At 40.5% G+C, this 12,862-nt stretch overlaps 1 protein-coding gene across 1 annotated transcript in view; it reads right to left on the minus strand.

The window, feature by feature from the left end:
- LOC144658656 (unconventional myosin-IXb-like) overlaps positions 1-12,862 on the minus strand; it is a 47,941-nt gene that overhangs the window by 10,313 nt on the left and 24,766 nt on the right. Inside the window, exons 22-33 of the mRNA XM_078519117.1 lie at positions 9,140-9,265; positions 7,803-7,952; positions 6,917-7,092; positions 6,131-6,202; positions 5,605-5,784; positions 4,805-4,865; positions 3,821-4,358; positions 2,887-3,026; positions 2,239-2,355; positions 1,335-1,492; positions 943-970; positions 449-496 (exon numbers count right to left, since the gene is read on the minus strand). Coding sequence (XP_078375243.1) covers positions 449-496; positions 943-970; positions 1,335-1,492; positions 2,239-2,355; positions 2,887-3,026; positions 3,821-4,358; positions 4,805-4,865; positions 5,605-5,784; positions 6,131-6,202; positions 6,917-7,092; positions 7,803-7,952; positions 9,140-9,265 — 1,794 coding nt within the window. The remainder of the gene's footprint in view (positions 1-448; positions 497-942; positions 971-1,334; positions 1,493-2,238; positions 2,356-2,886; positions 3,027-3,820; positions 4,359-4,804; positions 4,866-5,604; positions 5,785-6,130; positions 6,203-6,916; positions 7,093-7,802; positions 7,953-9,139; positions 9,266-12,862) is intronic.

Here is a 12,862-nt window from a genome sequence, read left to right on the forward strand (position 1 = left end):
TAAGCTCTCTGGATATATTTATTTTAAAATTTATTTAGGGTAATAATCAATAAATGTCCCGAGGGTTTCCCGATCTAAGAGGGATAATTTAAATAAATAAAATAAATTACCTTTATTTAGACACGGTAAGGATTAAAGCTATAAGCTTGTGGGGCCGTGTATTCCCGATCGAATTGGAATTTGGAAGTGTTGGTTTTTGTGGAGGGAGGAAAACCGGAGAACCCGGAGAAAAACCTTCGGAGCAACGAAGAGAACCAACAACAAACTCAACCCATATATGACGTTGGGTCCGGGATTCGAACCCGGGCCACATTGTTGGGATCCCTGCAAGTATAATGAAGAGATTTCCCCGTGTTTATTCCGGCCATCTTCTTATTACGGCCACTTTTTTTGGCTACAACGTGCATACTGATTCCCTGCTCAATTCAGCCACTCTAAAAATACTTACAGTGAGCTCTGAGACCTTCCGCTTCTTCAAATGGGGTTTCTTGTGATGCTAAGGAGAAGAAAAAAAAAGAACAGCTAAAAAATAACGTAATATCAATCAAGTGAGCCTTAATGTAAGCAGCACTCTAACTAACATGTCGATCGTACAAGCGACGTTTGCGAGATCGATTTATCGGGAATCCACTGAGCCTGCAATGGTTTCATTCAGATCAGTGTGGTTGCTACGTAACCCTGTACATTTTAATAAGGACCCCACTGTACATTTTAATTTCAGAATTTGTATGGGAGAATCTGAGCCAGAAAGTTGTCAATGAATTTGTGGTCGTTGTTGCGACAAGGTTTTTTTTTAAAAAAAAAAACTGCGTCCCAGTGGAAATCGCAGGTCACGTCTCCCTTAAAAAGGAGACGCGAGTGTTCCGTGTCTTGACACGAAAAGCTTAACCTAACTGTGCAAACTACAATTAAGATATCATAGAATGAGCAATTTTTTCCTACCTTGGCGGGTTTGGTTTCTCGTTGTGTTCTGTGCAAAAAGAAACAACAAAGAGAAATAAATTTAATAAACTTTTCAGAAACACTGGAAAAGAAACAGACTAGAAACTTAGATACTAAACAAGAGCGCAAGAAAGTTAAGGCAAAGAAGAGGAACTCACTGCTAAAGAATGACTCCCTCGCAAGTCAAGCGTCCTTTGACTTCTTTGCATGTTTTGGCTTGTTACCCTCGTTTGTATGTTTTCTGCTCCGGTAAGCTAGCCTCGAACTAATCTAATTCATTGTTAGCCTCGTTTGCACGTACGTTGTTTGCTAGTCTCGCTAGCGCGTCACTTTACACCCAAACAATCAACAACTGTAATAAGTGTCGTTAAAGTTCATAACATAACAGTTACCTCGAGGTGATAAACTCGGAAAGAACTCCTCCAAACGCGTTTACGCCCATGATGACTGGAAAACTGGCGCTGATTCGCTCACTTTTGATTATTTTATTTAGCGTGAATTCGAACTGTCCCATCAGATCTTCGTACTTCAGCGTAAACGACTTGTCTTCCTAAGGAGTTGGAGGAAAAAAGAATCAACACATTAACGAACCTCTATATAACGAAGTCCTCGGTATAACGCACGATATTCATCGCCCCAGAAATAGTAAAATATATGGAAAAGAGCCCCGATTTAACGAAACCTCATTATAGCGAGCATGTTTTGCCAGTCCCTTGGCCTTTCGTTATATCGAAGTTCCACTGTATCGAGTATTTTTAAGGTGCATGCCACGCCACGATGTTTTAAGTTATTTTTTCTGATTTTTTTGAAATTGAAGAAATCCTCAAAATAATAGTTTTCTAACATAGAAAAGCAACAAAGGAGTACTAAAACGCGAAAATGAACAAGGATAATTTCAACTGACGAAGATTAAGACGGATTACGAATGACAAACTTGAAAAAACATTGTCAATTTTTTTCAAAATGCGTTGTCCGTGACGTAGCTTCTTTAAACGGCAAGTGCATTCATTTTCAAATTCAAACCAGCTGCAGTGCATTGCATATCACTGTTTCGACGCTTTTTTCACCTTCAAATCCGGTAGTACACAAATCCACTTTCAAGCAAACTAACCTGGGTACCAAATGATTTTTCTCGCACGCGGTGGATGACTCGTCGGCGAATAACTTTATTAATTCAATGGGGAATATTGCCTTGACACACTGCCAAATTCTCATTACGAACATTAAAAGAAACGTATGGTAGTCAGCAAAGAGAATTTTAAAATACGTATAACATTTCGGATGGACTGGACGTACCTTCATGAGGACAGAGTAAGACGAAATAAGCTGCACGTGGAATTCTTGAAGAGCTTTTCTAAACACGCGATCCACGATCGTGTCTCGTTTGTTTTCTTCTTTATTCAAGATGGACACCTGGCAAATCAAGAGAAGAAAACATGAAACTAAACTTGACAGATCGTTCGTGTCACAAATAGCAGCAGCAGCAAAAGCAACAGGAGCAACAACAACAACAACAACAACAGCAACAACAACAACAACAACAACGGTAATTAGAGCGCTTTTCGACTAAAAATCGTAAAACCAAAACCAATGTATTTACTCTGACCAATCACAAAGGACACAGACAATCTTGTGAACCAATCAAAACTCGGAGTAAAACATGTATCCAGCATTAAGCGCGGGAAAACGTGTGTGGGTTAGTAATGTTCCAATTCTGATCGGAGAAAGTAGCGCGAGGGATTTTTTAACCAATTAATAAACATGAAAAACCAAAGCGAACGCGAATTACTTTCACGGCGACAATCAAGTGAAAATTGCTTTGAAAGCAAAAGACAAGCAACACTGTTGTTCCACTGTTCATCCAATCACTTGACGAGGAAATGTTTCAGATCAACCAAATAGTTTCCGGTCTTAGTATTTGTCAGGTTGTTGGGTATATCTTACCTTATTCATCAAGAAGGTCTCCAGTGAACCAAGTTCCTCAGTCCCCCGAATGAACTTCTTGCCTGAATTTTTCCACTGCACGGGGCCTGAGGTCTGGGCACAACTGATTATCTTGGTTTGTTTCAGAGCCTTGGCGAGATCTGTGAGCACAGAGCATGTGGGTTATATAATATCTCTTTTCATTGGGCATTTTGATGTATCCTAGATAAAGTTCGCATTCGAGCCTAGTGGTCCACGGTCTGGGGTATAGACGCAGGTTTCGACGCGGTCAAACGACTCAGGCAGCTTTTCTTTTTATTTCGGCGAATTTCGTTCATATTGAAGTGTTAGTATAAGCAAGGATAGATAAAATGGTTGCTTAGTGTAAACGTATTCCCATTTCCTCAGGTAAATGAGTGTTTTTACTTTTTAAATGTTCTGCATCCAAACCCGGGTATCCGAACCGAAGTGCTTTGATAAATGGCGCCGACAAGTCCGCATATCGCTATTTTCAAACACGTAGAACTTTTTTTAGTAAAGCTCCAAAAAAATTGGTAAAATGTCAAGATAGCGGTAATGTATCGAACTTTAAACTGTGAAAAATAAAACCTTATCTTTGAAGTACTTTTCTTTTTTTCATATTTCTGTCGTTTAACCGCGGTCAAAACGGGGGGTATAAACGCTGGGGTTGGCTACGCGTCTATTTTCCGGATTTCGCGCTAAGATGGGAAAATTTAAGCGCGGTGAATAAATGATAAATAATAAATGAAATTTCATTTGCCACAAGCATGGGAGCCGACGGGAATCGAACACATGGCCTCCCAGATACCGGTTGGGCGCTCTAACCTGAACTGAGCTACGAGAGACTCTTGATGAGCTAGGCCACTTACTAGGTTCATATATTAAAATAGCGCATATATAAGAATAGTTCAAGATAAAATTTGAATAATTTTACCTTCATGCGAGCCAGTAAGTTTATTCCCATCCATCTCAGACGACTTTCTTGCAGCATTTTTGTTCAAGTTGGAATCCGACTTTCTCCTCAACGAGTTGTTGCGCGCAATTTTACGAAGAAAACCTTTCTTGACCTTGCCACCGTATTCTGTGCGACCCAAAGTTACGGTGGTGAAATTCGAGTTCGCCCCAGGCCTCATGACAGCCAAGTCGTCCCTAACTTGCGGAGGAGACGTGGGTCGGCGGTCATCCAACACGTCCGAAGTGCTAAACCGCTGTCCAGGTTTTGCTTTTGAGGACAGGCGCCTGCGAATACTGCTGGTCAGCTTCCGAGAAAACCTCGTCGTGTTTGGCTTGAGCTCATCGTCCTGTTCGTCCGCTTCGTTTTTAGAGAGAGTTGGAGAAGGAATGGGACTTAGCTTAGAGAACCCGGGTCTCAAGGGTTTGTTGAGCGTTGGTGTTATGTCAAGTGGAGGAGGAATAGTCCGCCGTTTGGATTCAGGGCTGTTTGGTTCCGAGCATGATCTCTGACGGACAACCTAAGAGAAGTAACCAAGCAGAAAGCGCGATCAACGATTTAAAAAGTTCATTAACAGAAGGTAAAGATGATGGTTTCCTAGATCGGCCGTTAACTTATATTTCCACAGTACGAAACGACATAAAGACACCAATATAAAATTAGTATACGCTCTCCTTCGTCGAACTCAGCGGCAGGTCACCCCCTCCCCCTAACCCCAGGAATAATTTTGGTGATTGCCTTAGCAGTTCACCGGTACCAATTAAAACCCCTGTGTGGAGAGAGTCACTGTGAGAGTAAAGTTTCTCGTGCAAGAACACAACGCAGTGACGCCGGCCAGGGCTAGAACCCAGACCTCTCGAACCAGTTTCCATTAGACCACCACCCCTTCCTTGAATCAGTGAAACCAAAATAATAAAAAAAACATCGCAAGTAAAGCTAGCTACAGCTTTGCGTCATTTAGCATACCGGGGATTTTGGTTCGTCTTCCTTTGGAGTGCTATCAAACATCTTGGACATCTCTTTCACCCTAAAAACATAAAACCACAATTTAGCAACGCCGCGAGTGCCATAGCCTAAGAAAAACGCAATGGCCCTTGTTTGTTTCATTTTAGCAGAAAAAGGTTACTTACGAAATGTAACGTAAAATGTACTTTTATTTACCACCGTTACACGCAAGAGCTCTTCACAGCTCGGCTTAAAGTGTACCTGCGTCGTGAACGAACTAAAATGTGAAGGGCTTGTATTACGTAGTGGAAGGAGGAAAACCAAAGAACATGGAAAAAACCCTCGGAGCAGAGAAAACATTTTCTCAGAATTCGAACCCGAGTCACACTGGCGGGAGGCGATTGCAATCCCTGCTCCTCGCTTAGATTTACACGATGAAACAACTACACTGGGCAGTAAATACGACACAAACTAGTGTGCACGGTTTAACTTAATCAATTTCTAACTTTAAGTAACTTGACACTCGCTTGAATCTACCCTGAGTGCTAGTTCACGTCATGGTAAAGAAAATTGTTCCTTTCGCGCGTTTTGAGGGGGAAATTTTGAAGAATTTTTTAAAAAATAGGAAAAGATAGATGTTTTTCATGAGCGGTTTCTGGTCACCGCTCTTCCTCGAAGCCATCCCGATAGCCTGCATGCAAGCTGTCTTAGGGACAGCGGTAGCTTGCTCGTAGACTACCATCCCAAGGCGCGCGAAAACAACCCCTGGTACCCAAGCTAGCTACGATCCATGTTAATGGAGACACATAAAGTGGTCTTACTTGGAGGAAGTCCGTTCTCTAGGAGATCCCGTACTCGTCATTTCTTCACCATTCTGTGCAATCTCTTGTTGTTCGTTTTCCTTTCCTTCAGCGTTTACGTCGACATCACTGATAAAAGGTGATTTGTAGTCATGAGGGTCGCTTAAAGATCGATTAAAAGGCCGCATTGATTCCTGCCGACTAAAGAGAAAACAAAAGAGTGGGATGAAAATAGAAAGGACAGAAGATTAAAGCTACAGGGAAAAATATCACCCCAGTTTACAGAATCTTGTGTGCAAGAGTCAATTCAGCCATAAAGTGGGTTAAACTCAGATGTCATTTAAGTAGCAGCCCTTCATTTTTCATTAACTGAATGAGCTAAAACAACCATCTTGAGCATTAGGAAATTTGTTTATTTGTTATCTTTTACAGTTTAATGACGAATAACTCTCAATCACCAAAAAGAAAAAAAAAAAAAAAAAAAAAAAAAAAAAAAATAATATTAATAAAATCGCATGTATTTTAAACAAAAAGAAAAACTTCTTACGGTGACACGGGCGTCTTACAGGATTCCCCCTTCAACATCACCTTGTTGTATTCTTCGACTCTCTTCAAATGTCTAAAGAAAAAATATATCAAAAGAAAACATTTATGACAAAAAATTTATGCGGTCATCTATCTGATCCAAAACATTCAACTTTCTTTCAAAATGTAAGAAGCAGCTTGTCTTTTTTGTGTGTGCGTGTTTCTTGTATATTTTCAGTGAAATGTAACTTTTTTGGTTAAAAAGAAATTAAACTACAGTCGAAGCTCTCTTAACGGACACTCTCGTAAGCGGACAGCTCTACTTACGGCCGCCTTGTTTGAAACCCCGTTTTAACTCCCATACAAACTCTGTATTTTTACATTCTCGTAAGCGGACATTCCCGTAAGCGGCCGCGGACACTTTCAGAGATTACGACTTAGACGTTTTCTTTGTTTTTAAGCTCCCGTAAGCGGACACCCCAAAGAAAAATCCTATTTAAACAACCTATGTATCTTGTTTTTATCAATCAACTTCACATCGCCGTTCGTCACAATGATTTTACAGTAATTACAGTAACATGTTTCAGTGTTTGTTTTATCGTCACCCACGTTTGTCCGGTTACTGTTGGCTGGGCAAGCTCCCGTAAGCGGCCATCTATCCCCCACATCTCTAGTGGCCGCTTACGAGAACCATTCTCGTAAGCGGCTAGCTCCTGTTACGGACACTTTTTTCGCGTCCCAAGGGTGTCCGCTTACGAGAGCTTCGACTGTAGTTTGAATTAAGTGTGCGCAAAAAATGGCGACAAACCTTTTTCTCGCCAGGCATCCCCTTGCGTGACTCTGAATCAAAATGACCCAGTCACGCACGCTCTGGTAATAACGGCGCGCAACGAACATTCGCCACAGGGACTGGATCCTAAGGGCGGCGATAGTCTGTTGCTGTTCCTCGAGTTCAGCACGAACGATGTAACCGCGCCAGCATGCCTAAAAAGATAAAAAGTTCAGGGTTAAACCGTTTTGGATACGATTTTTACGACAATTTAAACTCATTATCATGAAGAAAAAATCAAAAGAATGCAATGCTTAGTGACTATCTGTAGGTCAGTTGCAGAATCATTCTCGTCCCCATAGCCCTTTCGTTTCTCTTAGCCGGCTGAGCCTTGGCACGAGAAAACGAAGGGCTCTGGGGACAGTGGATTTCAAGTCCTAGATTCTAGTACTTCCGGTCTTCATGTATGCAGTCATGACGTTTCAAAAGAATGTGTGAGAGAGTCGTTACGTTTTCTACTTCCGTTTAGGAATTCTTTTTTTTCAAACAGACTATAAAAAAAATCGAATTAATTCAAAAATCCTATGTCCCCAGAGCCCTTCGTTTTCTCGTGCCAATCCGGCTAAGAGAAACGAAAGGGCTATGGGCGCGAGAATGTTGCAGAATTCGTCATGATTTCCAGAAACGTTCACTTTTCTTTTCTAGACCATGTTAAGTTGTATCGCCAAAATAACCGAAAAACATGGCGTCAGTTGGTAAAGTCAGACTTCGCGTCCATTTAGTGTCATTACAAAGTTTCGCCTTCGGCACGAGTAAGCATTCTGAAAATCCGACACAACACTGCATGGAGTATGTGTACGAAAAATGTGTTTACGTTGGAGATGCACAACACACAAAGCTAAACTGAAACAGAGTACTGACTTACCTGAATTGTTACAGCAGCTTTTCTTTGTCTGATAAATTGCTTTCTCTGCAAGGTTCCTTTGATCCACCGTTGTAGAACACAGATTTTGTGGATCTGTTCAGAATGCAGCCGCGTTTGCAATAATGAGTGCTGACTGTCTCGGAGGAAAACCTAAAGAATAAGTTAGATGCAAAACAAACACGCATTAAACCTTTCGTTACCAAGATCGAGATGTTGGGGAGCAGGGATGGCGCAGTGGTGAGAGCGCTCGCCTCCCACCAATGTTACCCGGGTTCGATTCCCGGACCCGGCGTCATATGTGGGTTGAGTTTGTTGTTGGTTCTCGTCCTTGCTCCGAGGGTTTTTCTCCGGTCTTTCCTCCCTCCAAGGACAAAAATCAACACCTCTAAATTCCAATTCGATCGGGAATCCGAGGGTAAAACCACTAAAAAATAGTCATCAGAATTTAAAACTTGCTGGAACACTAAACGTGTATAAAAGAGTTAATTAAAAACGTTGTCAAATTGGATCTAAAAGAATCTAAAGAACTAGAGGTTACTACCTATATAGGAATTAACGCTGTGTATTAAGGATGGAAATAACGCGACAATAACGCGAATGAAGGGAAATACTCCCAATAAGGAAAACGGAGGAGGGCACAAAGAAGACCGACGACACACGGAACAAGACAACACTGTTGGCGAACAACGAACAATGTCGTGTCTTCCCACTTCGAGCGTCTCGGATCAGTGATAGCGGCAGATGTCCACCCGATAAAAAATGACCCAGTCAAGAACGCGGACGAGAGAAGGGGCCAAAATGGAAATAACGCCCACTTAATAACGGTGGGATACGAACAAAAATAACGCGACTAAATTAACGCGAGAAATCGCGTTAATTTCATGACGCGTTAATTTCCTATAATAGGGGAGGCAGTTCCACTCATTTCTCAGTTACCGGGTCCAACGTTAGATATTTCTCATTTTCTCTATTCCATTTCCTTCTTTTTCCCTTGAAAGCTGTTGCTCGCATGTTGCTTCGCCGCTTGCTTGTGCACGCATTAAAACCAAACAATACCGCCAGCTACGCAGGCTAGTTTAACGGTGAATTGGCCACTTATTCTTGTTAATAAGCAAAAAGAAAAGAAAACAAGTTGAGCCTGCGATTATGGGTTGCTGGGCAACATGACGTCACCCAACGAGTAAGGTGACGTCAACGCTTGCAGGCCGCATGATAAGAAAGCATAATAAATTCAACAATCAAACAATCATTATCAATCAATCAGTGAACTTTGTTATTGTGCCAACGTTGTTCAACTCAATTTTTTAATTAATCTAATCTCATTTACAGTCACTTACTTTTTTTCTGCCCATCTGGTACTCGCACGGATCCAGTCTCAAGGATTCTAGAATGCCCGGCATCTCTTCGCGTAAATCTTTTATCTCTTTTCGCGGGAACAACAGGCTGTAGCGTTTCACAAATTCCTGAAGAAGACGAGAAATTCGGTAAACCAGAGAAGAAATGTCATTTAGAACTGGGCAATATGAGATCTACGAATTAACTATAATTGGGACTTGATGTAGATGTCTCATAAACAGTACATTATTTTTCCAGACGGCTCTCAAGAGTAATATGACCTAGTAACCCTTGTTAATGCGGTTAAATCTGTAGAATCGCCATTAACGACATTAAAGAAATCACGCGACAGAACGAAGCTCTTATTTAAAGCAAAGAAGCAGCGCAGCGCGCGAAAAACCCACGCGACTGATATTCTCGCGAGACATTCTCCTGGTTTAGTCATTCTTATTCTTTTAAACGTAGAGCGACGAGGCAATGTAGATTATGCAAAATGTCGACAACAATAGTCTTACACTATAAATAAACCGGTATAGATTTGGGGCTATATTATCAGGTATTAACAACAAAGAGCCTTTCTCAGCCTTAACTCATTAATCTAAAATGCTACACAGGTACATACTTTGATGATTGGACATAAATCAATAATAAAATAGGCCATGAGTATAGTAATGGCCTTTTTATCAAACACATCTCTGCTGCATGCCTCTTATCCTCATTTTTATTGACATTTGCTGCGGTTTTCTTTTTGTCAACCTCTCGATTAACAAGGTAAAGTTCGTCAGGATTTAGCATCGGGATCTTAAGGCGCTTTCCATTTGTCAGAACTGACCGGCAAGACCGGTATATTTGAGAACAGAATTCCGTTGTAAGTCAGATTTTTCCCTGTCAAATGTGTGTGTTAATCAGTCAATATATAAATATTATACATTTATACATTGTTATGGTGGATTTGTGGGAAAGTGTCGTGGCAAAGGCCCATTTCGCATTCAAAACCACCGGACCGGCCGGCTAGTTCTGACAAATAGAAAGCGCCCTTAGTACAGGCAGCATCTTAAAATTGACTAACTACCACACTGCAGACTAAAGCTTATTAACCGCCAGATCTTAAAACTGGGGATATCTATATCCTGCATGCTTTTGCGTAAAGACACGATGATGCAAACTGCAAACTGACGCATTTTATGATATCAAGCATGTGCAAATGATATGCATTCAGACTTCTACATCAAAATTTTTTTTTCTTTTCTTATTTTGAACACGTTTTTTAAGAACATACTGTGATTCCAATCGACTTCGAAGGCATTGAAATACTGTCTCGTGTCTGGGGCAAAAGTTGAACAAATTAACGCTCTAAAACAAACAAATATCAGGACATTTTTGAACCCGTTAAACCGGATAATTGTTCAAACTGTTAACCTGTTTAAATGTCATCCTGTTTGCAGGTAGCGGAGTCTGGTAGCAATTTTAATAATGTCCATTCAAGACAGTGACCTTTGCTTAGCTTGTTGCCTTAGACAATTCTTCAAATCATCTCACATATTGGGTCACTAAAAGAATAAGATTTTACTCCACCAAAAATGTATGAAGTGCGAAAACGAAGGATAAATTCGTTGATTTTCTAAACACTGACGTCACTTCTGATGGCATGCTGTAATGCTTCCATCCTTCTAAGTCTCACTCAAACTTGAAATATTAATTATACAGCAACGTTTGGCACAAATTAGAATGCTCAAAAGTGCATTATACAAACGCGAATCTTATTTCATAACTAAACCATATAATGCAAAACCGCAAAAATCCACAAATCCGCAATTCCCGGAAAGAAAAAATATGCCATATACGGCAATGTTCTTTTCTACGGACGCAGTGCACAATTGTCAGTAGGATATGAACTTTGTGGTTTTGACGAAGAAATTACCCCATAATTCTGAACATGAATCTCCCTTGGTATTACCCCCCCCCCCCCCCCCCCCCCCCCCCCCTCTCTTTTTTTTTTTTTTTTTTTTTTTTTTTTTTTTTTTTTTTTTTTTTTTTCAGGGCCTCACTGAATAACACCTTTGGTGATGTGAGCTCCCTGGATAAAGAACATTAATATTATTATCGTTTTCAACCTTTCCACCTGGGAGCAAACGTTTATTGTTTCGTTCCGAACGAAGTAAATAAGCAACAAAACCCTCCACGCCAAACCACAATCACACGCCACTCTAGTCAAGATTACTTTTGTACAAGCGTTGTACTGCTCTCGTAATATTAAACTAAAAATCCTTCCCCTTTTCAGCCCAGCTATGTTTACTTTGGTCACCTCAAGCTTTAACCAAAACAAAAGAAATTCCAAGCAAAACACAGACGTGAAGACCGCATGCTAGTCGATAATTAAAAGTTTCTAATTTAAAAATCGACGATTTCCGGTAGTACCAAAAAAAACTTGAATGATTCTTGTAAAATTTCCGTAATACGTGTGCGAGTTAAGGCAAAGAAAAACAATTCTTGAACTTTCACTAAGCAACATTCATACGGCAGAAAAGCTTATGTTTCAAAGCCTGCAAGACACATAATTTTTGAAATCCATCAGGATTTAATTAAGTATTATGTTAATTATTATCTTATAAATGAACGGCGTCCGAAATCGAAAAGAGTTTTATGACTGTAAATCTATTTTTGTCAAAACCTGAAACAAAGACCGGAAAGGAGAGGATTCCTTACGAGTAAAAATTCCACTTTCATTTAAAAATTTATAATTCGTCTGCATCGGAAAAAAGGGGATCTGTATTAAACATTATTTTGCATAGCACCTGTTGACAGTGAAATCTATTCGAGACTATCCTCTAAAAAATACATACATTTCTCCGGGAATTCTCAAACGTCGGATAGCAGTACGAACATTACAATTACTCACCCTGACCAAGTGAAACGCCGTAAGAGCAAAGAATATGAGGAACTTTGATCCCTCGACGCCGGCTTTCCACGCAGAGGATAATACACACTCCAATACCATCGTAATGCTAATTGTTCGTACACGGCAATAAAGCCAAAAGCGAACTGTGTACTTGTAAGAATTCCCTTTAAGTTCCGATTCAATGACGGCCGTTAAGGCCGAGTTCTTTCCGCTACCTTAAACGCACAATGCGACTTCTATAATGCCTAACAACGCGCGCGAAAGCACACTAACAGCTGACTAAAGAAGTCTGGCAAGTTTGAGACAGATCAAGGAGTTGTAATCAATACGGGAATTTCCCGGCTTATGTTTGCCAAAATATCAAGTGACGTTCTCGATCATCAGCTGATCACACGCACGAGTGGTTTGGGCACGCGACTTCCGGTGGAAGTCTTCCTGTCTCTAAAGTGAAGTCTAATCTACATAAAACTTATACGTTCTTTTCTTTTCTTTTCTTTTCTTTTTTTTTTTTTTTTTTTTTTTTTGGACATAAAAACGCGCGCTACTGGTGGCCGCTGTCTGGACGCAAAATTTAAATTTAGATTTAGACTCAAAAGGTGGTCAGGTGCTTCTGAGCTGGCCTAGAAATTTTTGACGATTCGGTCAATCTCCTTTCTAAAATAGAGTGAACTTCACCACTGATATATATACATCTGAAACTTAAGAAACCACATAAGCAAGGATGGTGACTTGTGGAATAAGGTCTTTAAAATTAAACATTGAAACGTGACACAAATAAAGTCTGGTGCTCTAGCCGTGATTTTTTTTTCTTTTTTCTTTAACGCCA

This window comes from Oculina patagonica, chromosome 6, assembly GCF_052425735.1.
Source record: "Oculina patagonica isolate OP01 chromosome 6, crgOcupat, whole genome shotgun sequence".
In the NCBI taxonomy this organism is placed as follows: Eukaryota; Metazoa; Cnidaria; class Anthozoa; order Scleractinia; family Oculinidae; genus Oculina; species Oculina patagonica.